Source organism: Centropristis striata, chromosome 20, assembly GCF_030273125.1.
Source record: "Centropristis striata isolate RG_2023a ecotype Rhode Island chromosome 20, C.striata_1.0, whole genome shotgun sequence".
NCBI lineage: Eukaryota > Metazoa > Chordata > Actinopteri > Perciformes > Serranidae > Centropristis > Centropristis striata.
Window position 1 is genome coordinate 33,357,511 of NC_081536.1, and position 27,014 is coordinate 33,384,524.

At 39.1% G+C, this 27,014-nt stretch overlaps 1 protein-coding gene and 8 non-coding genes across 9 annotated transcripts in view; 7 read left to right on the top strand and 2 right to left on the bottom strand.

Annotated features, from left to right (window-relative positions):
• Positions 1-19,301, bottom strand: part of LOC131993302 (LIM domain-binding protein 3-like) — a 37,694-nt gene extending 18,393 nt beyond the window's left edge. Inside the window, exons 1-2 of the mRNA XM_059359147.1 lie at positions 18,884-19,301; positions 2,688-2,839 (exon numbers count right to left, since the gene is read on the bottom strand). Of these exons, the coding sequence (XP_059215130.1) occupies positions 2,688-2,839; positions 18,884-18,979 (248 nt within the window). The 5' untranslated portion in view covers positions 18,980-19,301. The remainder of the gene's footprint in view (positions 1-2,687; positions 2,840-18,883) is intronic.
• On the bottom strand, positions 5,933-6,006 carry trnat-cgu (transfer RNA threonine (anticodon CGU)). Its single transcript has one exon. It is a non-coding gene; the product is annotated as a tRNA-Thr (tRNA).
• On the top strand, positions 6,320-6,393 carry trnat-ugu (transfer RNA threonine (anticodon UGU)). Its single transcript has one exon. It is a non-coding gene; the product is annotated as a tRNA-Thr (tRNA).
• trnat-agu (transfer RNA threonine (anticodon AGU)) lies at positions 6,612-6,685 on the top strand. Its single transcript has one exon. It is a non-coding gene; the product is annotated as a tRNA-Thr (tRNA).
• Positions 6,902-6,975, top strand: trnat-ugu (transfer RNA threonine (anticodon UGU)). The gene has a single exon. It is a non-coding gene; the product is annotated as a tRNA-Thr (tRNA).
• On the top strand, positions 7,385-7,458 carry trnat-agu (transfer RNA threonine (anticodon AGU)). Its single transcript has one exon. It is a non-coding gene; the product is annotated as a tRNA-Thr (tRNA).
• Positions 7,732-7,805, top strand: trnat-ugu (transfer RNA threonine (anticodon UGU)). The gene has a single exon. It is a non-coding gene; the product is annotated as a tRNA-Thr (tRNA).
• Positions 8,017-8,090, top strand: trnat-agu (transfer RNA threonine (anticodon AGU)). Its single transcript has one exon. It is a non-coding gene; the product is annotated as a tRNA-Thr (tRNA).
• trnat-agu (transfer RNA threonine (anticodon AGU)) lies at positions 8,341-8,414 on the top strand. The gene has a single exon. It is a non-coding gene; the product is annotated as a tRNA-Thr (tRNA).
• Positions 19,302-27,014: the final 7,713 nt, after the last annotated feature.

Below are 27,014 nucleotides of genomic sequence, written 5' to 3' on the forward strand. Positions count from 1 at the left end.
CTTCATGTTTACTGACCTCAGCTCAGTGAGGAAGAGAAGATTTAACATCTAAATAAACGTTAATAAGATGTAGAAGATCCTCAGGTATTAAACATTTTCTCCACATTTTAATGTTGCAAAAATATTTTTAAAAATGTACACAATTATTTTCAGAAATGTTCTGTATTATTTTGCAGGTTTTTCGTGTTTTTTCTACATTAAGTGTAAATGCCGAAAAACAAACGAAAATTACTTTTATTACAAATATTAACTGTCAAATGGAAGCTGAAAATTAATATAATGGGATATCAAAGATTCTTTTTACAGTATTATTTCATTTTTTCATGTTAATTTACAGTGAATTCTGTGTAAAAAATACAAAAATACACATTGAAGGAAAATCCATATTGCTGAAAGTAAAATTAAGGAATTTTTTGTTTACTGACAGTAAAAAAATAAAATAAAATGTTCCAACTGAGGTGCTACACAAATTATCCTTATTAATATTATTATTATTTCTCTTATTATATATATATATATATATATATAAAATAAATCATAAAACAGGTTAAAAATAGTATTTGTATTATTATTAATGTTAAAAAATCATAATAAAATAGTAAAAATTGATTATTAGTATTTTTATATATTTTTTTATGAATTAAAACTGTTTTTGCAGTGTACTATAAAATATATATTAAATTGTATAATGAGGTTTTCAATCTTTATGTTGCACAGCATCTTTATGCTGATGAAACAGCGCTTTATGTATTTTATTTGAATTATATTATTACTGTTATTTATTATTTATATAAAGATGTTTTCCATGAAACAAGGGCTTTACTGCTGCAGGTTTTAAAGGTGGGCAGCTACAGATGAATCAGTGACCCTGAAGTAAAAATGGATTGTTTTCTTCTTTTGAGCTTCTTTTGAATTTGCTGCTGAGAGTCCGAGCCCTGACCTCTGACCTCTGACCGCCACAGCTTCCTCTCTACACTCACAAACAACAGGAGAGAACGCCGATCGTTACTGCTCGCCACCCGGATCGATCCGTAGTGACGAGACTCCAGCATCATTTCCTCATTTTTATGACTTATAAAAGCAATTTCCGGCCAATTTTCAGGTTTCCTGCTCAACACGTCATGCGGACAATAAACGCTGAATATCTCCACAACCACGAGGACCAGAAACACAAACATGGTATCAGACGGAAGCTAACAGTGGTGGGACGCCTGCTGACGTCTCCGAATGAACATTTATTGTACTCTTTAAGAGAAAACACAACTAGAACATGGAACCACATGTCCAAACACCACCGGGGTCCCTCAAGGCTCTGTCCTTGATCCGCTCCTTTTCTCGGTTTACACCAACTCCCTCGGCTCCCTCATCCACTCGCATGGCTCCTCCTATCATAGCTATGCCAACGACACCCAGCTAATCCTCTCATTCCCCCAGTCTGAAACCAGTCTGAAACACAGGCAGCAGCTCGTATCTCTGCATGTTTGGCCGACATCTCCCAGTGGATGTCCTCGCACCACCTCAAACTCAACCCAGGAAAGACTGAGCTACTTTACCTCCCAGGGAAGGGCTCTGACCTCTGACCTCCACATACCTGTCCAGAACACAGTGGTTGTCTCCATCGAGACCACTAAAAACCTTGGCGTGACTCTCGACAACCAACTGTCTCTCTCCACAAACATCACCGCCGCCACCAGATCCTGCAGATTCTGCTGCATAACATCAGAAGAATCTGCAAGTAGTCCAGGCGCTGGTCATCTCACGCCTGGACTACTGCAACTCCCTCATGGAGGGTCTTGTTACCAAAGCCATCTATATATATATATATACACACACAAATTTAAAACCAAAGCAGACTGTGATATGGTTTAGCCTGGTATTTCTTCATTGTCTTGAATAGTGAAGAGTAATAGTCTAGGACTTTCACCCAGGAGACGTGTCAGAAAGACATAAAATGATTGAAAAAGATGTAAAATAAGAAAAAAATTCACAAAATAAAAAAAACCCCACAAAATTACCAAAAAGACACAAAATTACGAAAATAAAGACATATTTTTAAAAATCACAAAATCACAAAAAAATCACAAAACTAACAGAAAAGACACAAAAATCACAAAAACCAACAAAATTACCAAAATAAAAACACATTTTATTAAAATCACAAAACTACCAGAAAAGACACACACAAAAAAAAAAAAATCAATTCAACCAGCACCTCCTCCCTCCCTCCACTGATTACCAGTTACTGATACGCTTCAAGACTCTAGCTCTGGTCTACTCCGCTGATAATGGTTCAGGTCCAGCCTACTTCCAGGATCTGGTCAAACTCTACACCCCTGCCCGTTCTCTTCAATCTGCATCAGCCAAACAGCTGGAGACTCCCACCCTGCTGGGTCATCTCGCCTCAAAACCTCCTCCAGACTTTTCTCTGTCCTGGAACCCAATCGGGGCCTCAGACAGCCTGGACATCTGAAGACCTCCCTCCTCCAACAATACCTCCGTTAAGTCATGGTCGCCTAATTTATAAAATAGCTTGGAAAATCAGCTTGGAAACATAACATAGTATCGTAGAAGCATTTTTATTACATTATTTCTAAAATAAATGACTTGTGGTGTTCCTCAGGGCGTGGTTTCAGTGCCACTACTTTTTATTTTTTATGAAGATCTTTTCCCTCTTCTCCAGCTCTTACTTGGTCATGGTGAGCGACAGGTTGTAGCTCGCCATCTTGATCTTGTTCTGCGCCTCCAGGTGAGTCATCCCGTCCGTTCCCACGCCGTCGATCGCCACGATGACATCACCCTGGATCAGGTTCCCCTGAGCCGCCTTGCTGCCCGGAGTGATCTGACCAAACAGAAACAGAGACGGGCGTTTAGATCTCATGTTGGATATCTTATATCTGTGTGTGTGTGTGTGTGTGTGTGTGTGTTTGTGTGTGTGTGCATGTGTGTGAGAGAGTGTGTGTGTGTGTGTGTGTGTGTGTGAGAGACAGTGTGTATGCGCGTGTGTGTGTGTGTGAAAGTGTTTGTGAGTGTGTTTCCGTGTGTGAGAGTGTGTGTGTGTGTATGTGATTGTATGTATGTGTATGTCTGTCTGTGTGTATGTGATTGTATGTATGTGTATGTGTGTCTGTGTGTGTTGTGTGTGTGTGTGTGTGTGTGTGTGTGTGTGTGTGTGTGTATTATAAACAGGTTGTGAGTCTGTCTGAGTGAGTTTCTGGTCAGAGAACAGGTCTGTCTGAATCTTTTCATCTCATCATGAATCTGAATCTGAAACAATCATTAAATGGATCAGAATGAATCAACCGTGTGATCATTAAAACCTCACCACGCTAAACTCCTTTAATCTGAAAATCCAGGCAGGAAGTGGAGTTTGACCCTTGATCAGTTACACAAACAGAAACCAGGTCGAATCAGCAGGAACACACAGAGATTTTAAATCGAGACCCTGTTTCCATGTGGCAGTAACATGTGGTCTGAGTGATCCGAACATTAGTGGACGGCTCTAAATACGGGAAACACTAGTGGACGGCTCTAAATACGGGAAACACTGTCAGGATGCATTGAGATCGGATATCAATCTGTGTATATTTTAATGGTGAATGAATTACTGGGTTTAATTTGACTTGATACTACAACATAACACACTAGTCATTAATATTAAAATGTACTTATTCAGCCAAACAAGATTTATGTCGTTGTATTTATCAAGTAAAATTATTTATTTTATTTTATTTAATTATTAAGAATTATTTAGTTGTATCTAATTTTTCTGTCATTTTAACTTTTTTTTTTCATTTTAATTTATCTGTGTCTTTTTATCTTTTTTTTTTTATTTTTCTTACATTTTATTATTATAATTATCTTAACAAACACACTAGTGTTAAAACATACTCATTCAGTCAGACATTATTCATTTTTAACTTGTCATTGTTTTTTGTAGTAAAATTATTTAATTTATTTTATTTATTACAAAGAATTATTTATTTGTATCTTATTTTCCAGTCATTTTAACTTCTTTTCATTTTTTGTAGATTTTTCTTTCATTTTATTATTATTATAATTATTTATTCTTCTCTTCATTTTTATCTACATATTTGATTTTAGTTTAACTTTTATTCAATTCCAAATTACTTTTTACTAAAAATTATAAATTACTACTTTTATTTGATTTATTATTGAGAATTGTTTAATTTAATTTTAACCAAATTTTGCACTTTAATTTGTCTTTGTTTAATTTTTATTTATAACATTTCAATATTGTAGTTACTTATTCTTGTTTTGTTTTTTTAATTATTTTTATTTTTATTTTTTTACATTTTAATATAATAATAATAATTATTTATTATTTTTGTGCTTTTTTCTCTTTTTTATGTTTTTTTTTGTGTAATATTTAATTTGTAATTTCAAGGAAAATACAGAAGATTTCTTTAAAAAAACTATGCTTTAAATGTTTGTTTACCTGTGTTTATGAACTTAATGCATCTTCAAACAGTGGACAGAAATAACGTGATTACGTTATTAAAAGTTATTAAAGCTGATTTCATCCACAGAACAATGAGGTTTAAAATAATAATGTGAGGATAGAGTTGAGAAGAGAAAGAATCAGAGCTCAGACAGAAGGAGCCGAGGAGAGACAGCTGCACACACACACACACACACACACACACACATACACACACACACCACACACACACACACACACACACACACACACACCACACACACACACACACACACACACACAGAGCACATTTAAAGACAACCTCAGTTAACCAAACAGTTATTAAATAAATACTAAGTTATTAAGTAATTAAATAAATCATCTCCATATGTTAAAAATTATTCACAAAACAGGAAATAAATATTTTAATTTAATAAGAAAAATGTATTGTTTATTTAATTTTTAGACATTCTTTTTTTTTTAATGAGAAAAACATAAAAATAAGCTCCATATATTAATGATTTCTTAACCAAAACAGGAAAAAAAAGTTAACGTATTTAAGAAAATGTATCCTACATCCTGTCAGCCTTTACAAAAAAAAGCAAAATGTTGAAATTAGCTCCATATTTTAGATATTTTTTGCCAGGACAAGGGACTTTTTTTTTCATTCAATAAAAAAAAAATTGTTTTTTAATGGTATTACTATTATTATTACAGCAAACAAAAGAATGAACTGTCAAATATGTGAACTTTTCCTACAGCCATCTGTCTGAACAGACGCTGAGAAAGTCGACACGTTTGCAGGATTAACACACACACTCACACTCACACTCACACACACACACACACACACACACACACACACTCGCTCGGTGGTAAAGGTTAAATGTTGCTGTGACACGTCTGACTCGTCTGGCTGACATTTGCGCTGAGAGTGAAGTTAACGTGGCGTGAATGAAACGGCGCCCCCTGGAGACGAGACGCCACACGGTGACAGACAGCCGGGAGCTGCTCCCAGTTTACACACCGCTCAGTTACTGGTTCCCAGCCAGCTGGAGGGAGAGACACTCTCTGTGTCCTGGTGATTCACTGCAACATATATCAATCTATATGAAGCTAGAAGTCCTGCGGCTCTCATCAGAACAACACAGTTAGAATCACAGAAATCACCCCAAAAAATGAAATAAATATGATTTATATATAAATAATTTTGCAAGTTCCCACATATGTCACAAATGTTGTAAAAAAAATAAAGTTTGCTCCACATATTAAACTATGACGACATGTTAGGGTAATTGACGGTTTTAAAAAAAGGGAGGGAAGAGGAAAGGAGCTGGGGCAATATTCTTCGAAAAAAATTTACAATTTTTTTTTTTTTTAGTTTTCACAGTTTCTCACTAAATGCTGGACTTTTTAGTGGGATTAAAACTGAGAAGACAGGACCATACTGTGTCAGAGTTTATGACTCAATCAGTTCTACTTTAGAGGATAACGAGGCACTGCTGGGATTTGAACCCAGGATCTCCTGTTTACGAGACAGGCGCTTTAACCAGCTAAGCCACAGCGCCTTAGTAGCCCATGGATCATAAAAGTGAAGGGGACCCATAAAAGAACCCTGAGGGACGCCAGTATTGAGGCTACGAGGTTCAGACGCAAATTCTCAATAAAGTGTTGGTCCAAACTGTTGAATTTCATCCGATCAAGCCACAGCACCTCAGTGTTCTTATGCAGCCACTGTCTAAAGTTCCCTTGAGCAAGGCCTTAATGAGCAGCATGTTGGGGTAACTACGAACGCTGAAAGATTCTGCACCAATATTCAGATATGTTCGATAAAGAGGTCACAAGCTTGTTGTCTTGTTGCAACAAAAAACAGCAGCAGGAGGCGCTGTGGCTTAGCTGGTCAAAGCGCCTGTCTTGTAAACAGGAGATCCTGGGTTCAAATCCCAGCAGTGCCTGGTATCTACTGTAGTCCCTCAGGGTTAAGCTCTGGGTCCCCTACACTTTTCTCTCTCTTTTTTGTTGTTTTCTCAAAATGCTAAGCTATGATGATAGCACTCAACTAATTCTGTCTTTTCCCCAGTCTGATTCCAGCTGACATCATGAACTTTCATCACTTTAGAAATGTTTTTGATACAGTTTGACTGTTGATATCAGAGGATGACATCTTACAGGAGGCGCTGTGGCTTAGCTGGTCAAAGCGCCTGTCTAGTAAACAGGAGATCCTGGGTTCAAATCCCAGCAGGGCCTTATTATCTACAGAAGTCCCTCAGGATTCAATTCTGGATCCTTTTCTCTAGGCACTATTTTCTGTTGTTTTCTCACAATGCTAAGCTACGCAGATGACACTCAACTAATTCTGTCTTTTCCCCGGTCTGATTCCAGCTGACAGCATGAACTTTCATCACTTTAGCAATGTTTTTGATACAGTTCGAGTGTTGATATCAGAGGAGTACATTTACCAGAGGTGCTGTGGCTTAGCTGGTCAAAGCGCCTGTCTTGTAAACAGGAGATCCTGGGTTCAAATCCCAGCAGTGCCTTATTATCTACTAAAGTCCCTCAAGGTTAAGTTCTGGGTCCCCTTCTCTTCTCTTTTCTCTCTAAGTCACTATTTTCTGTTGTTTACTCACAATGCTCAGCTATGCAGATGACACTCAACTAATTCTGTGTTTTCCCCGGTCTGAAACCAGGTGGAAGCAGGAACTTTTATCGCTTCCGAAATGTTTTTGAGATGACCGGGGCTTTCTTCGCAGAAAGGGAGCAATTAGAGGAGGTGCTGTGGCTTAGTTGGTCAAAGTGCCTGTCTAGTAAACAAGATCCTGGGTTCAAATCCCAGCAGTGCTTTGAGTTCAAATGTATAGTTAAGACTCTGAAAGACAGTAACCAATTGTTTATAGACACATTTACTAACTTGTTGTCTTGTTGCACCAGAGAACCACAGCTGTAGGAGGCGCTGTGGCTTAGCTGGTCAACGTGCCTGTCTAGTAAACAGGAGATCCTGGGTTCAAATCCCAGCAGTGCCTGATTGTTTATGAGCTCATCTCTTCCTTTACACAGTTGTGGACTGTGGTCCTGATGTACACTTTGGAGAGAATCTCTGTCTGAGCCTTCCAGCCTCATAACTGGGGTTCTGTTCTGGATCCACTTCTCTTGACACTAACTCTCTTGGTTCTGTTGTTCACTCACATTACTTTTCCTGCCACAGCTATGCAGCTTAGCAGCATGAATATTTATTAATTCAGAAATATCTTTATTACAACTGGGGCTTTTGTATTAGATAGGGACACATTTTTGAAGGCGCTGTGGCTTAGCTGGTCAAAGTAACTGTCTTGTAAACAGGAGATCCTGGGTTCAAATCCCAGCAGTGCCTGCTTTTCAGTTGATTTTCTTGTCTAAATGTCCTAAATTTTTCTGTTTTTCACTTTCAACTAAAGTGACAACTTGTGTTGATTAGAGGAAATTCAACAGTTTGGGCCAACAATTTATTGAGAATTTGTGTCTGAACCTCACAGCCTCACTACTGGAGTCCTTCAGGGTTCTGTTCTGGGTCCCCTTCTCTTTTATGATTCGTAGATTGTAAAGGTGCTGTGGCTTAGTTGGTTAAAGCGCCTGTCTAGTAAACAGGAAATCCTGGGTTCAAATCCCAGCAGTGCCTTATTGTTGATGAGATCTTCTCTTCCTTTACACTGAAAATGTCCTACGGAGTTTTCGGCCCGGGGTCCTGAATTACGCTTTGGAGAGAATTTGTCTCTGAACCTTGACGCCTCATCCCTGATTCTCAGACTTCTGTTCTGTGTCAGAAAAACCTTTTCTGACAGAAAAGGTTTTTTTTTTTTGAAGAACCTTATAGCCTGAGGGTTCCTCAGGGTTCGGTTCTGGGTCCCCTCCTCTATGACCTTTATGTGGGCTCTGTGGCTTAGTTGGTTAAAGCGCCTGTCTAGTAAACAGGAGATCCTGGGTTCAAATCCCAGCAGTGCCTTCATCACATCACAGACAAAAAACAAGTAATTTGCGAGGAAACATGTCTCAGTGAAACCTTATAAGGCTGGAGCCAAAGAGTTATATTTACTTCAATTAAATGTTCATCTGTAGGATAAAAAGAAATAAGATGTGCTGAAGTCTGAAGGCTCAGTCTTCAGAGTTAAAAGATTTTAAAATCAGATTGATGCAAATAAACTGCTGTCAATCTGTCCTGAAACGTCTTTATTCACAGTTTGCTCCTCTCTGTCGTTTCTTCTCATATCACAAACATGTTTCGTTCATTCAAAGAGCAGAAAGTGGCTGCAGCTTGTTATAAAGCGTCTCCTCCAGTCTGCAGCGTCTGCAGTAAACAGCTGAGGGTTCAGATCCGTCACATCCAGTTCAAGCTTCAGATTATTTCATCACATCCGTCGGGATTAGAACGGACAAATGTTTGGAGAGTTTGATTCACTGAGTTTGAACAATGTGAGGCCTGTCCGGCTGCAGAGTGGCCTACTTTATACACACACACACACACACACACACACACACACATATATATAATTTCACCAACAGTTAAACTGGAGCTCTGAGCAGATTATGTAACTGTGAGAGTTAAAAATGTGAGTCTGGATTTTATCGAACACGGCGAGCCGACAGCAGAGACTCTGCAGGTCTGAAACAGTAGAAGAAGAACTGATAAGACCTGTGTGTGTGTGTGTGTGTGTGTGTGAGTGTGACCTCCGGAGGCTAAAAACAGCCTCCTGCCTGTCAGCAGCCACAGACGCCCGCTGCCACTCTGCAGGCCTCCCTGAGCTGCATGTTTCTTCTGCTCCATGTTGCTGCTGCTACATGTTGCTACTGCTACATGTTTCTACTGCTACATGTTGCTGCTGCTCCATGTTTCTTCTGCTCCATGTTGCTGCTGCTTCATGTTGCTGCTGCTCCATGTTGCTGCTGCTTCATGTTGCTGCTGCTCCATGTTGCTGCTGCTACATGTTGCTACTGCTACATGTTTCTTCTGCTACATGCTGCTGCTCCATGTTGCTACTGCTCCATGTTGCTGCTGCTCCATGTTGCTGCTGCTACATGTTGCTACTGCTACATGTTTCTTCTGCTACATGCTGCTGCTGCATGTTGCTCCTGCTACATGTTGCTGTCATTAGTGTGTTGGTGGAGGAGTAAAGTCATTCAGCGTTCAGAGTCTCTTTTAAGTTGCTTCTTGTTTGCAGTCATTCTGTCATTCTGCATGTCTGATAGTCATTTTGCATCCATTTGTAGATGTTTTTAGTCTCTTAGCAGCCATGTGACGTGTCTTTGTAGTGGTTAATCATATCTGCAAAGTTGCCTTGTGTCTCTTTTTGCTCATTCAGCAGGTCTAAGTAATCATTTTGCATCTTTTTTAGGACGTTTTCTAACTATTTTTGCTTATCTTTAGTCTGGTTGCAGCTTTTTGCAGTAATTCGGTGTCTCTTTGTGGTCATTTTATAATCTTTGCATCTCTTTGTAGTTGAATGCATGATGAGGTAAAGCACCGAGTAATATCTCCAACAGTCCACACCGTCCTGAGTGTGTGTGAGTGTTTCGGGGTTCCCTGACGTGGAACCGTGTGGGATGTCCTGAGCTGTAACAAAAGAGCTGAGTCAGCTCCGTGTTACAGCAGAGCTCCGGTTACTGACACTCTCATTTCACTCACTGACAAACTGGAGTTAAGCTGCTCAGACTCACAGAGGAGACAGATGATCTGAGATTCAAATAAATATGAAGGTGAAATAAAAGTTTCTGTCCTTCAGCAGCTGCAGACTCTTCTGCTATCAAACCATTTCTTATTTATTTGATGTTTAATTGACACATAAAGCAGCAGAGCTGAAGAAATACGAATAAATATGTCAACAGAACACCTTTACATTGAATAAACTCTGAATATTTCGTGTATTTTGTTCAGATTTTTTAGATCTAAAGTCGAGGTCAAAGGGCCAAAAGTCTTTACAATCAAATAATATGCAGGTAAACATAAAAATACATATTTATATAAGTGTCAGCTGAGTGCATGTTCATTTTATTCTTCATGTTCTGTGTTCAGATTCTTCAGACATTTCAGAGAAATGGAAAAAAATATGATAAAAAAAAATATGTGACAAATATTCACTGAATCTGTTTACACAGAGCAGAGAGGAGAGGACAGGAGAGGCTGTTTACACAGAGCAGAGAGGAGAGGACAGGAGAGGCTGTTTACACAGAGCAGAGAGGAGAGGACAGGAGAGGCTGGAAACATGACAATACTTCAACATGTACAATCTGGTTTCTGTCGTTCTAACTGTTTTATTCTGCACAAAGACTGTTTGAGTTGTTCTGATTGTTCTGATTCCTCAGAGCTGCAGGATTTAGAGATTATAGAGATTTAATATGTTGCAGTGAAACACAAAGACAGAGAGAGGAGAATGTAGAAAGAGCAACAAAAGCCCTGAAACAGCTCGTTGGGGTTCAGAGGGTTCAATAGACGAATGCTAATTAATCGACACCTGCAGCTGCATAAATGATCCTCTCATGTTCTGTAGAAGCTGTAAAGCTTGATCTTCAAGTATTATTCTGCTGTTAGTCAGGGAGACGCTGCTGTCGGACAATAATTTACCGTTACACCAAAAAATGTTTAAGTTATTAACAAGAAAAGAACCGTTCAACTGTCACAAATGCCCACTTTATGCTGATAACCTGCAGTAAAATGTGTTGTTGTGTCCTCTATGTGCATCCTGGGGTCCCTAAGCTGCATAAATCGGGTCTGACTGGAAAGCTGAGATATTTTTTGGGCATTTTGTAGCTTTATTGACAGGAGAGATATTGAGAGTGAAAGGGGGAGACATGCGGGAAAGGGCTCCGAGCCGGATTCGAACCCGGGCCGCCCGCTTACGAGGACTGGGCCTCTGTGGAATGCGCTCACCAGGTGTGCCACCAGGAACGCCCACAAAGCTGAGACTCTTGTGGGTTCAATGAGCCTAATTTTATTCAACCTACGGTATATATGTTCTTAGGAAGGAGGTGAAATAACCCTTCAAAGTTGGGATGAATTTAAGCAAAACAGAAAACTGACATGCCCACTTTATACTGATCCCACACAGTGTTTTTCCTGAAGTAAATATGTTATTTCTTACCTATTTTTTGTGAATATTTGTGCATCCTCGGGCTGCATAAATTGGGGGAGACAACAAGACTACACTCTTTGTAAACCTTGGCTGCTTTTCTTTGCTTCATCTGATACTTTATTAAATATTTGGGCTGTTTTCTGCAGAACCCATGCAGTGTTTCTCCTGCAGTAAAATGTGTTCTTGTGTCCTCAGACTAAACAGTCTGTGAGCTGCATAAATGGGGTCTGAGTGTAAAGCTGAGACTCTTGTGGATTCAGTGAGTCCAACAAAGGGTCCTCTGACCTCTGAGCTCAAGATATCTGGATGAAAATGGGTTCTATGGGTCCCCATAAGTCTCTTTTTTAGAAACATGCCCACTTTATGCTGATCACATGCATGTAAATGGGTTAAAAATGGTGGATTTCAATATTTCATTGGGGTCCCTATACAGTCTGTGAGCTGCATATACCTGGAGAGACAACAAGATGAAAATCTGCCTGCATTCTCTGTTTTATCTGATACTTTATTTAATATTTGTGCTGTTTATTGACGTGACATGCCCACTTTATGCACTTTACCAAAGCAGTTTTGTGCAGAAATCACACTGCTACTGTTTCTGCTGCAGTAAATGTGTTATTGTGTCCTCTTGTGTGTGAGTCTTTGTGCATCCTGGGGTCCCTAAACAGTCTGTGAGCTGCATAAATCGGGTCTGAGTGTAAAGCTGAGACTCTTGTGGATTCAATGAGCCCAACAAAGGTCCTCGGACCTCTGAGCTCAATATATGAAGATGAAAATCATATCAAGGATGAAAATATGTTTTATGGGTCCCCATGAGTCTCTTCCTTAGAAACATGGCCACTTTATGCAGATCCCATGCATGTAAATGTGTTTTAAAAAATGGTGGATTTTAATATTTCTGCACACTGGGCCCCTAAACAGTCTGAGAGTTGCAGAAATCTGTGTGGGACCCCTGCATGTATTTTTCTGTTTCATATGATTCTTAATTAAATATATTCAATTAAACAGCCTAATTATTGACGTGACATGCCCACTTTATGCACTTTACCAAAGCAGATTTGTGCAGAAATCACACAGTGTTTCTGCTGCAGTAAATGTGTTATTGTGTCCTCTTGTGTGTGAGTCTTTGTGCATCCTGGGGTCCCTAAACAGTCTGTGAGCTGCATAAATGGGGTCTGAGTGTAAAGCTGAGACTCTTGTGGATCCAATGAGCCCAAAGTTCTTCATGTTGATGATGTTAGTGAGAGAAACTGGAGCTCAGAGTATAAAATGAGCTGCTGGGACCTCCAACTAGAGACCTGGAGCATCCAGACTAGAGACCTGGAGCATCCAGACTAGAGACCTGGAGCATTCAGACTATAGACCTGGAGCATCCAGACTAGAGACCTGGAGCATCCAGACTAGAGACCTGGAGCATCCAGACTAGAGACCTGGAGCATTAGACTAGAGACCTGGAGCATTCAGACTAGAGACCTGGAGCATCCAGACTAGAGACCTGGAGCATTCAGACTAGAGACCTGGAGCATCCAGACTAGAGACCTGGAGCATTCAGACTAGAGACCTGGAGCATCCAGACTAGAGACCTGGAGCATTCAGACTAGAGACCTGGAGCATCCAGACTAGAGACCTGGAGCATTCAGACTAGAGACCTGGAGCATTCAGACTAGAGACCTGGAGCATCCAGACTAGAGACCTGGAGCATCCAGACTAGAGACCTGGAGCATCCAGACTAGAGACCTGGAGCATCCAGACTAGAGACCTGGAGCATTCAGAGACTAGAGACCTGGAGCATCCAGACTAGAGACCTGGAGCATCCAGACTAGAGACCTGGAGCATTAGACTAGAGACCTGGAGCATTCAGACTAGAGACCTGGAGCATCCAGACTAGAGACCTGGAGCATTCAGACTAGAGACCTGGAGCATCCAGACTAGAGACCTGGAGCATTCAGACTAGAGACCTGGAGCATCCAGACTAGAGACCTGGAGCATCCAGACTAGAGACCTGGAGCATTCAGACTAGAGACCTGGAGCATTCAGAGACTAGAGACCTGGAGCATTCAGACTACAGACCTGGAGCATCCAGACTAGAGACCTGGAGCATTCAGACTAGAGACCTGGAGCATCCAGACTAGAGACCTGGAGCATTCAGACTAGAGACCTGGAGCATCCAGACTAGAGACCTGGAGCATTCAGACTAGAGACCTGGAGCATCCAGACTAGAGACCTGGAGCATCCAGATGATGGATGGCTGACACACTAGAGTCACTATAAGCAGCAACACAACACAAGAGCTGCCATGTTGGATTCTGGAGCGGTCCAAAGCAAATGTGTGGAACAAACGATATTGACCCAAAAATTGCTGCAACAACTTATGAGACATAATTGAACATGAGAATGGATTTCATACTCATATCATAATGTTCTGAAACTTTACACACTTGAATTATTGTAATTTATTGATTGATTTATGACTGATGACATCTAGACATTTTCCATGGTTTTCTTGATAATGATTTTAGTTATTATCAATAAAACCATGTTAAATGTCTAGATATCAGCTCTTACATTAAAATCTTATCAGCAATTTTTATTATGATGATTATATTTGTCCATACAAAAGTACCTTTAGTTGTACCAGGCATTAAAATGATCAAGGAACTGAAGAAAACAAAGGTCTAATCCTTTTTTCTCAGCATTTATCCTCCAGAAAATCACCAAAATGCCCCGAGACTAAATATAGTTGAACATGATGCTGGTGTTAATCCCTCTGTCCCCTCGCTGTTCCCCTCCCAGCCCAGAGGCATGATGGGAAGCTTCCAGAAACTCTCTGGCAGCCGCCATCAAACACCGCCGGCGCCAGAAAAACACAAACATGCAGCAGAAACAACGAATCGTCTGCTGCCACACTGACGGCAGATTATCAACACAGGAAGACCAGTTCCTCTGCACGGAATTAACGTGATCTATATTTGGCATTTTCAATTCAAGAAGAGTTTTAATGTGACGAGAAAACAAACAGACAACAGATTCCTCTGTTAGAGAGAGAAGCTCTCACCCTGCAGCTCTCACCCTACAGACAGCTCTCACCCTACAGCTCTCACCCTACAGACAGCTCTCACCCTACAGACAGCTCTCACCCTACAGCTCTCACCCTACAGCTCTCACCCTACAGCTCTCACCCTACAGACAGCTCTCACCCTACAGCTCTCACCCTACAGACAGCTCTCACCCTACAGCTCTCACCCTACAGCTCTCACCCTACAGCTCTCACCCCACAGCTCTCACCCTACAGCTCTCACCCTACAGCTCTCACCCCACAGCTCTCACCCTACAGCTCTCACCCTACAGCAGCTCTCACCCTACAGCTCTCACCCTACAGACAGCTCTCACCCTACAGACAGCTCTCACTCTAAAGCTCTCACCCTACAGCTCTCACCCTACAGACAGCTCTCACCCTACAGACAGCTCTCACTCTAAAGCTCTCACCCTAAAGCTCTCACCCTACAGCTCTCACCCTACAGCTCTCACCCCACAGCTCTCACCCTACAGACAGCTCTCACCCTACAGACAACTCTCACTCTAAAGCTCTCACCCCACAGCTCTCACCCCACAGCTCTCACCCCACAGCTCTCACCCTACAGCTCTCACCCTACAGACAGCTCTCACCCTAAAGCTCTCACCCTACAGACAGCTCTCACCCTGCAGACAGCTCTCACCCCACAGACAGCTCTCACCCTACAGCTCTCACCCCACAGCTCTCACCCTACAGCTCTCACCCTACAGACAGCTCTCACCCTAAAGCTCTCACCCTACAGCTCTCACCCTACAGCTCTCACCCCACAGCTCTCACCCTACAGACAGCTCTCACCCCACAGCTCTCACCCCACAGCTCTCACCCTACAGACAGCTCTCACCCTACAGCTCTCACCCTACAGACAGCTCTCACCCCACAGCTCTCACCCTACAGACAGCTCTCACCCCACAGCTCTCACCCTACAGCTCTCACCCTACAGCTCTCACCCTACAGACAGCTCTCACCCTACAGACAGCTCTCACCCTACAGCTCTCACCCTACAGACAGCTCTCACCCTACAGCTCTCACCCTACAGCTCTCACCCTGCAGACAGCTCTCACCCTACAGCTCTCACCCTACAGCTCTCACTCTACAGCTCTCACCCTGCAGACAGCTCTCACCCTACAGCTCTCACCCTACAGACAGCTCTCACCCTGCAGACAGCTCTCACCCTACAGCTCTCACCCTACAGACAGCTCTCACCCCACAGCTCTCACCCCACAGCTCTCACCCTACAGCTCTCACCCTGCAGACAGCTCTCACCCTACAGCTCTCACCCTACAGACAGCTCTCACCCTACAGCTCTCACCCTACAGCTCTCACCCTACAGCTCTCACCCTACAGACAGCTCTCACCCTACAGCTCTCACCCTACAGCTCTCACCCTACAACTCTCACCCTACAGCTCTCACCCCACAGCTCTCACCCCACAGCTCTCACCCTACAGCTCTCACCCTGCAGACAGCTCTCACCCTACAGCTCTCACCCTACAGACAGCTCTCACCCCACAGCTCTCACCCTACAGCTCTCACCCCACAGCTCTCACCCTACAGCTCTCACCCTACAGCTCTCACCCTACAGCTCTCACCCTACAGACAGCTCTCACCCTACAGCTCTCACCCTACAGCTCTCACCCTACAGACAGCTCTCACCCTACAGCTCTCACCCTACAGCTCTCACCCTACAGACAGCTCTCACCCTATAGACAGCTCTCACCCTACAGCTCTCACCCTACAGCTCTCACCCCACAGCTCTCACCCCACAGCTCTCACCCTACAGACAGCTCTCACCCTACAGCTCTCACCCTACAGACAGCTCTCACCCTATAGACAGCTCTCACCCTACAGCTCTCACCCTACAGCTCTCACCCTACAGACAGCTCTCTACAATCTATCCACTGTTGTATCGAAGAGAAAACTAACATTCACAGCACGGCACTTCACACACAGGCCTGGTGCATTCAGTTGGAACGGCTATGGTGCGTTCAAGAGCGTGGGACATGTGAAAACTTACAAAGAAACAAGTTATTACTGTAAGGAACTAAGTTCAATAAACAAGTTAACAAAATATTAACAGCGTGGGCTTTCTAACAACAACAAATGTGTTTAAATTTAAAGAAGTATCAACCAAGTTATTATGCAGAAAGCAGTTTGTTTATTTTGGGTGTTATACCTGCAGAAACACTCACGACTGCAAAGTAGTTCAGTTTTTATATTTTTTCTCTGTTCATCTTATTTAATTTGCTTTGTTTTTTACTTCGTATGTTAATCAAATATTGAACTAATCTCTAGTTTCTTTAGTTTTCAGCACAGATGCTTTAAAACTGGCAGTTTAACAATGTAAAAAAATCGTGATAATAATAATGGAGATCAGACGATATGAAAAAATATATCCTGATCATTTTTTTGCCATATCGCCCGGCCCTAGTTTCAGGCTCTAAGAGCAGATTTTAAGAACCATATTTCTTAAATTTGATCCTGTTTCATGTGTTTTCTCTCTTTCTTTGCTGTCGTTGATCTCCATTCATTCAGTAAATTATGGAAATCAACCTGCAGAAACTTGTAAACTGCCTCGCTGTGAGCTTCACGTCTTGAATTTCAATCAAACTCCACAGAAATAAAACCTTAATAAAACACAGTTAGAATGTTTCTGCAGGCTGATTCTGTAATCTACAGACAAATCAACAAAAAGATGCATACATCTTCTCATCAAATCATTAATTAATTAGTCTCTTATGTCAATCAGTCCATTTTTTATTTTATTTCCAGGAAATCATAAAAGGCAGTTAAATGTAATCTGGTCAGTTCTTTAAATTTCTGCAATTAAAAGTGTAATAATAATTTACATAAAATAATTAAATAAAGAAAAAAGTATAAGTATAACTTTCTACTGTATGTTATGGCAATGCATTTGTTTTTATTTATTTAAATAATTTTATTAGCACTTCTTGTTATAGCGGGGCTTTTGTTTTTATTAATGAATTAATGAATAATCATCTTAATCATATAAATATTATATACAACCGGTCAGTTCTTTCAATTTCTGCAATTAAAAGTGTAACAATAATTAACATGAAATAATTAAATAAAGAAAAAAATTCTAGATTAATAGTAGTAAATAAAATAATAAATGCAATTTCACAAAATAAACGAATAAATCAATTTAAATATATGAATTAATAAAATGAAGTAATTAATTATGTGAAGCTCTTACTGTACAACAAAGCGTTTCCGGGGCGTTTTATTTTGATAGTGTACAGATGAGAGATGACAGGAAATGAGGTCATGCAACAAAAAGTCTCCTGCTTCTGGATTAGAGGAGCGCCGGCAGGACGCCAGAACACAGCTCCAATATTCATTAAAATCAGCTTTTTAATGAATTAATCAATCAATCAATCAATCAATCAATCAATCAATCAATCAATCAATCAATCAATCAATCTGTTCCTCCAGGTGAGAGCAGCTCAGAGTGTGAAAAAAATAAAAATAAATTATTTATTCTAATAAAAAGAATAAAGTGAATTAAACTGATTCAAAGCTTGATACAACAAGTAAAAATAATAATAAATAAATACAATAATAATAGAATATATAAATATATATAATATAAAGCTGGACTAAAAATTATATAAAAGAGATAAAAATTTAATAATTAAGGACAAATAAGATCTATAATAATATAATATTGTAATAATAATAATAATAATAATAATAAATAAAATACATATGTATATAAAATGAAATATAAAAGCTGGACTAAAAACTAAATAAAAAAAGATTAAAATAAATTAAAAAAATAATTGAGGAGAAATAAGATCCATAATAATATAATATTGTAATAATAATAATAATAATAATAATAATAAATATATGTATAAAAATAAATATAAAAGCTGGAATAAAAACTGTATAAAAAGATTAAAATAAATAAATAATTCATTGAGGAGAAATAAGATCCCTAATATATCATATTGTAATAATGATAATAAATAAAACAACCGATAATATAAATGAACAATATTTTTATTAGAAAGCAGACATATTCTTACTGCACCTTTATATTTCTTTCACGTGTTTTTAATAAAATAAGACTTCCACGACTGAAACAAACTGATCAAACTGATTTTTTTTGCACTTTTTGAAGATTAAAAACTCTCCATGAAGTCAGAAAGTGGATGATTGATGAGAACAGTTGGTGCAGGAATACCACCAGGAGGATTCTCAGAGACTCGTCCTCCTGGTGATCCAGTAAAAGAAGAGTTTTAGTGTTTTCTTACCCTGGAGATGGTGAGCGGCATGTTGAAGTCCTTGCCCCCCTGCAGCCTGAAGCCCCAGGGCCCGGGGCCCGGCAGAGACACGCTGTAGCTGCTCATTCTCACACTAAGATCCAAAAAGGCTTTAATCTGGGTCTGAAGGAGCCAGAGACAGCTGCTGGAGGGACGAGGAGCGCCGGCGCCGAGTTACCTCTGCAGGGAGACGAGAGGAGGAAGACGTTAGACTTTAGATGAAGAGACGGAGAAAGAAAAGGAGAAGTTTCATTGAAAAACTGACCAGAAAGAGAGAAAGAAGCAGCAGACGGAGAGGACTGGCCTGCTCGGAGGAGCTGAAGTGACAGCCTAAGAATAGCCACAGATAGCCCTGTGGCATTGTGGGGGGTGGGGGGGCGAGGCGGGGTGAGGTGGGGTGAGGCAGGGCGGGGGGGGTCCGAGGGGAAAGGAGGGGGGGTGGACTTATATGGTGTGAAAGGGGACACCCGGTATGCCAGGACCGCCGTGATTCACCGGGGCGAATATAGACCAGCAGACTCTTCTGGACCCCCCCCCCCCCCCCCCCCCTCTCTACTCCCCCACCCTCCCCCCTCCCCCTCCCGGTACGCCCAGGGTCTCCCTCGCACCCAATCAGGGGCGCTGCCAGGACGCGTCTCGTTATCTCGCTGGTGATAAAGACGAAACTGAAAGGTCACAATCAAGAGTCTGATAGCTGAAAGGTCAGTGGCAGCACGCTCCGTTTATTTTATTAGGAATTTTTTTGTGTGAAATTTATCATCAGGAATTGTCCGTATGTCACGGCAGTTTATTTATCATTTTTTTATATATTATTTATTTATTTATTTTACTGTAGGTTATGGCAGGGCATTTGATTTTATTTATTTAAATCATTTTATTAGCACCATTTTTTTATGTGTAAAATGTATCATCAGGAACTGTCCGTATGTTAAGGCAGTTTATTTATAATTTTTTTATATATAAATTTTTTTTTTTTTTACTGTAGGTTATGGCAGGGCATTTGATTTTATTTATTTAAATCATTTTATTAGCACTTCTTTTTTATTAGCACTTCTTTTTTATTAGCACCATTTTTTTTATGTGTAAAATGTATCATCAGGAACTGTCCGTATGTTACGGCAGTTTATTTATAATTTTTTTTATATATTGTTTTTTTTACTGTATGTTATGGTTGGGCATTTGTTTTTATTTATATATTTTTTATTTATAATATATTTTTTAGCACTCCTATTTCATAGGCACTATTTTTTTTATAATTTTTATTTGTAAAATTTATCATCAGTAATTATCCATATGTTACAGCAGTTTATTTATAATTATTTATATATTATTATTTTTTTATTTTTTTTTAACTGTAGGTTATGGCAGTGCATTTGTTTTTATTTATTTAAATAATTTTATTAGCACTTCTTTTTTATTAGCACCATTTTTTTATGTGTAAAATTTATCATCAGGAATTGTCAATATGTTACGGCAGTTTATTCAGAATTTTTATATATTAATGTTGTTGTTTTTTTTACTGTATGTTATGGCAGGGCATTTTTTATTTTTATTTATTAAAAATATATATTTTTAGCGCTTCTATTTTATTAGCACTATTTTTATTTTGAATTTTTATGTGTAAAATTTATGATCAGGAATTATTTCTCATTTTTATGTACTAATGTTTTTTTTTTACTGTATGTTATGGCAGGGTATTTGTTTTTATTTATTTATTTATTTGAAATATGTTTTTAGCACTTCTTTTTATTAGCACTATTCTCATTATGAACTTTTATTTGTAAAATGTATGATCAGGAATATTTATAATTTTTATATACTATATTATGTATTTATCTAAATATTTTTTTAGCACTTCTCGTTGTGGCAGGGCATTTGATTTTAACTTAATTATTTTTTATATAGAAAACAACATTGTTTACTAGAAAACACGTCAAAGAAAAGAAAAGAAAACACAAGACGATATTGAATTGCAGTAACGAGGCATTCTGGGTAATGTAGTTGTGTGTGTGTGTGTGTGTGTTGAGTAAAATTATATAACAGAAATGTTTCTGTACCCGTTAAATTAAACCTCACACAGGCTGCCAGCTCAGCTGTGTGTGTGTGTGTGTGTGTGTGTGTGTGTGAGTGTTTAAGTGAGGAAATTCTCACCTGTTGTGAGCACCTGTCAAAATAAAAGCCCCCATTACGCCGACATACATGTAACTCTTTAGACAGAAGCTGTTTCCTGTGTGACGGCTGTCATCACACACACACACACACACACACACACACACACACACACATACACACACACACACACACACACACACACACAGTGTCCTGCAGCACCAAACGTGGATTAATCCGCCGCTGAAAATAGTCCCAAATAAAGTCTCTATATAATCCTGTTTCATTTGAAAAACTTTATATTCTATTTTATCATTTTTTATTTTATTTGACTGATATGATATAAAACTTTACTTGAATCCAGCCCTGGAGCTTTTTATATTTCTTTTTTAAAGAAAATTATTAATCTCAGATTTAAATAAATTAACTAACTTAAATTCTTTGTTTTGCTCCATTGAAAGCATAAAAAATGAAATTATTTAAAGTATTAAAGGGAAGAGAGTCATGAACTTAAAGATAAAAAACTAGAAAAATCCTGAATGTATATTTTACATTTAAGAATATTAAATAGAAATGTATTGGATAGAAATGACTAAGCATGTTGTGTGTCCAGTCTGCAGGAGGGTTTTCATCTCCTGAGCAGCAACTGACAGGCTGATCCCAGAGCTCAGCCGCTTATATCAGCAGCTAACTTTAGACGTCTTTGTCACACAGAGGAATCTCACTGCTGGGCCTACTAGAAGGTGGAGCATGTCATTAAACAGGCTGATAACAACCTACTGGACCTACTAGAAGGTGGAGCAGGTCATTGAACAGGCTGATTACAACCTACTGGACCTACTAGAAGGTGGAGCAGGTCATTAAACAGGCTGATAACAACCTACTGGACCTACTAGAAGGTGGAGCAGGTCATTAAACAGGCTGAAAACAACCTACTGGACCTACTAGAAGGTGGAGCAGGTCATCCAATGGGCTGATGACAACCTACTGGACCTACTAGAAGGTGGAGCAGGTCATTAAATGGGCTGATAACAACCTACTGGACCTACTAGAAGGTGGAGCAGGTCATTGTACAGGCTGATAACAACCTACTGGACCTACTAGAAGGTGGAGCAGGTCATTAAACGGGCTGATAACAACCTACTGGACCTACTAGAAGGTGAAGCAGGTCATTAAACAGGCTGATAACAACCTACTGGACCTACTAGAAGGTGGAGTAGGTCATTAAACAGGCTGATAACAACCTACTGGACCTACTAGAAGGTGGAGCAGGTCATTAAACAGGCTGATAACAACCTACTGGACCTACTAGAAGGTGGAGCAGGTCATTAAATGGGCTGATAACAACCTACTGGACAGACTAGAAGGTGGAGCAGGTCATTAAACAGGCTGATAACAACCTACTGGACCGACTAGAAGGTGGAGCAGGTCATTAAACAGGCTGATAACAACCTACTGGACCTACTAGAAGGTGGAGTAGGTCATTAAACAGGCTGATAACAACCTACTGGACCTACTAGAAGGTGGAGCAGGTCATTAAACAGGCTGATAACAACCTACTGGACCTACTAGAAGGTGGAGCAGGTCATTAAATGGGCTGATAACAACCTACTGGACAGACTAGAAGGTGGAGCAGGTCATTAAACAGGCTGATAACAACCTACTGGACCGACTAGAAGGTGGAGCAGGTCATTAAATGGGCTGATAACAACCTACTGGACCTACTAGAAGGTGGAGCAGGTCATTAAATGGGCAGATAACAACCTACTGGACCTACTAGAAGGTAGAGCAGGTCATCAAACAGGCTGATAACAACCTACTGGACCTACTAGAAGGTGGAGCAGGTCATTAAATGGGCTGATAACAACCTACTGGACCTACTAGAAGGTGGAGCAGGTCATTAAACAGGCTGATAACAACCTACTGGACCTACTAGAAGGTAGAGCAGGTCATTAAATGGGCTGATAACAACCTACTGGACCTACTAGAAGGTGGAGCAGGTAGTTGAATAGGTTGATAACAACCTACTGGACCTACTAGAAGGTGGAGCAGGTCATTAAACAGGCTGATAACAACCTACTGGACCTACTAGAAGGTGGAGCAGGTCATTGATTGGGCTAATAAACCTGCTTGACCTACTAGAAGGTGGATGGTTCAGAAGCCATATGTTTGATTTAAACTGATTAGTGTTGTGATTGGATGTTACCATTACAGAATGACACAGATTACACAGGGTGATAACAACCTACTGGACCTACTAGAAGGTGGAGCAGGTCATTGAATTAGCTGATAACAACCTACTGGACCTACTAGAAGGTGGAGCAGGTAGTTTAATAGGCTGAAAACAACTTACTGGACCTACTAGAAGGTGGAGCAGGTCATTAAATGGGCTGATAACAACCTACTGGACCTTCTAGAAGGTGGCCAGTTTCTCTGAGACCGTGTGTCTGTCCTGAACTCTGCAGCCGTCAGATTCTAAATATTGTTTTCAGTTCACGACATTTTGAGAGATTTAAGTTTAGAAATTTATACTGAGAGAAGCTCTAAGGAACGATGTGAGTCACTGCTCAGAGACGCCAAAACCATCCACAGCCACATGAGGAGGGTGTGAAGCTGTGTGTGTGTGTGTGTGTGTGTGTGTGTGTGTGTGTGTGTGTGATAGTGGATCTCTCTCAGTATTAACAACACATAACTGACCTCAGAGCACTTGTGAATAGTTTGTCATTTTAAACAGCTAATTGAGCCGCCTCATTTACTGAAAGGTCATTTCAGTCCACACGGCACAAATAGGTGTGTGTGTATGTGTGTGTTTGTGTGTGTGTGTGTGTGTGTGTGTGCTATATATTTACAAGCTGCATCTGTCTGCAGCCTTTTATTTCACTGGCCAACTGTAAGGCCTTGTTCAGACTGCCACCATCTGATTTCCCTCAGTCAGGACTGCAAAAAATGACATAAAATACATTTTTCTAAATCTGATCAGAATCTGATTGACCTGTAAACGACAGTAGTGTTGTAAGTAAGTAAGTTGATAAGTGTATCCACCTGATTTTTTGAACACAGAAATAAAGAGTTGTCCACCTTCCAGTTTTATGGGCAACCTAACAAGCTTATTACACTGTAAAAAAACAACAAAAAATAAGAAAGGAGCGGGAAAAAGTCTGGCAGCAAAAGTTGCCAAACAGCATCAAAAACAGTCAAATAAAAAATGCAAAAACGTTATTTTACAGATAATTGATTGGAAAATGTGGATAATATACAGTAAATCTCTGTTATTAAAAAAATAACAGAGATTTGCAATTCTTGCTGCATAACTTTTTTTTCTCTTTTTATTTATTTTTTAAATAAATTCAGTTTTACTGTAAGAAAACAAAAAGTTTCCTTAATTTTACATTCAGCAATTTGATGTGTTTTTTTACATAGATTTCACTGTAATTTAACATTAAGGACCATTAAGAAATTAAAAAAATTAAATAATAATTTAAAAAATATTAAGAAAGGAAAGGTACAACGTCAGCAAAAGTTGCCAACACTTACTGTCGAAAACAGTAAAAAAAATAAATAACATATGGATAATATATAGTAAATCTCTGTATTTAAAATAATATGTATCTGTAGAATACTTAAAATGTTTTGCAACTTTTGCTGCCAGACTTTTCTTTTCTCTCTTTAAAAATAAATTAAATTCAGTTATTACTGTAAGAAAACAGAAAGTTTCCTTAATTTTACATTCTGCAATATGATGTGTATTTTTTTTGTATTTTTTTGTGCATAGAATTCACTGTAATTTAACTTTAAGAAGTAAGAAATTAAATAATACTGTAAACAAAATCTATATTGTCCCATTACATTAATTTACAGATTTCAACTTTTATTTTATGGTAAATATGTGTAATAAATAATTAATTTTTTTATTTTTTTTAATTTTATCCCATTTGTTTTAAATTGTTAAATACTTTTTATATTTCTGCTACCAGACTTTTTCCCCCCTTAATTTTACATTCAGCAATATAATGTGTATTTTTATTTATTCTTTTTTTTTACACATTTTTTTAGTCTTTTTTAGTCATTTTTACAGTTATTTTTGGGCATTTTGTGTTTTTTTTCAGTCATTTTTACAGTTATTTTTGGGCATTTTGTGTTTTTTTTCAGTCATTTTTACAGTTATTTTTTGTCATTTTGTGTTTTTTTTGGGTCATTTTTAAATTTTTTTGGGGTCATTTTGTGTTATTTTTGGTCATTTAGTGTCTTTTTAGTCATTTTTGGGCATTTTGTGTTATTTTGGTCATTTTCACATCAACAGTGATGGAAACATTCTTGATAATAACCAAAATCATCACCAATAAAACCATGTTAAATGTCTAGATATCAGCTCTTAAATCAATCAGCTATTTTTGTTGTTATAATTATATTTATCCAAACAAATGAACCTTTAGCTGAACCAGACATTAAAATGAACAAGAAAACTGAAGAAACCAATGGTCTAATATTTTTTCCATGACTGTATATTCTGTATGTCAGTCAGTTTTCTACCGCTGTGTTCACCTGGTGGACTGCAGGTTCACCTGTGTGTCTCAGGTGCAGACAGTCTCCGCCCACCTGCTGCTGCTGCTGCTGCACCGCCCCGCCGGGCCGCTCCGGCTCGCCACCCAGCGCACACCCTGCAGGTCAAACAAACCGAACATTAGAATAAACTTTAAAGCGTCTCAGCTCGATTTGGAGCCCTAAAAAAACTAGATACAGAGAGTGGAGGTGCAGCGGGGCGCAGCAGCCGGAGCGGCCGGGCTGAGGCGCTCCGAGCCGGCCGGCCCTGCCACCTGTTACCGCCTGGAGATGATGATGATGATGATGATGAAGGAGGGATTAGACAGAGGAAGCACAGACAGGTGTGTGTGTGTGTGTGGAAGGTGCAGGTACCTGTCTACCTGTCGACGCTGTGTGTCTCCCTGCAGCAGCTCCGTGGATCCGCAGCCTGCTGACATCCGGGGATCGGGCTCCGGAGCCCGGGGCCGGGCGGAGCGCAGCGGGCAGGCCGGGGGAGGAGGAGGGGAGGCGGGCAGCGGGAGGAGGTGTTAGCGGTGGATTTACATTAGCAGGGTTTATATTTAAAGAGGCAGCAGCACTAAAACAGGAATATAATACAGGTGATTCTCAATAGATTAGAACATCATGGAAAAGTTTATTTATGTCAGGAATTCAGTTTAAACATTTTAAAATGTATGTTCAATATGTAAATGTTGGCCTCTGAAAAGTATGTCCATCTTTTAACGACTTTTATCTCAGAATTATGACTTTTTATCTGATAATTATGACTTCTTCTTATCTCACAATTTAAACTTTTTACCTTATAATTGACTTTTTATCTTATGACCTTTTTTATAACTCAAAATCATGACTTTTTAACTCATAATTTCTACTTTTTATCTCATAATTAGGACTTTTTAAAATCTCATTATTTCAGATTTCTTTAATTTCAAAATTACGAATTTTATCTCATAATTATTACTTTTTATCTTATATTTATTACTTATATCTCAAAATTTGAATATTACAAAAGACCAATTTTAAAAAGTGTTTAATATGTAAATGTTGGCCTCTGAAAAGTATGTCCATCTTATAACTACTTTTATCTCAGAATTATGACTTTTTATCTGATACTTTCAACTTTTTATATCGTAATTATGACTTTTATCTTATAATTTTAACTTTTTATATCATAATTGTGACTTTTTATATCGTAATTACGACTTTTTAAAAATCTCATAAGTTACTTTTTATCTTATGACTTTTTATCTCACAATTTCGACTTTTTATCTCACAATTTCGACTTTTTGAAAATCTCATTATGACTTTTTATCTCAAAATTTTAACTTTTTATATCATAATTGTGACTTTTTTATATCATGATTATGACTTTATCTCATAATTTCAGTTTTCTTTAATCTCAATATTATGACTTTTTAATTTAATTATTTTTAATCTCATAATTTCGATGCAAATGTTGGCCTCTGAAAAG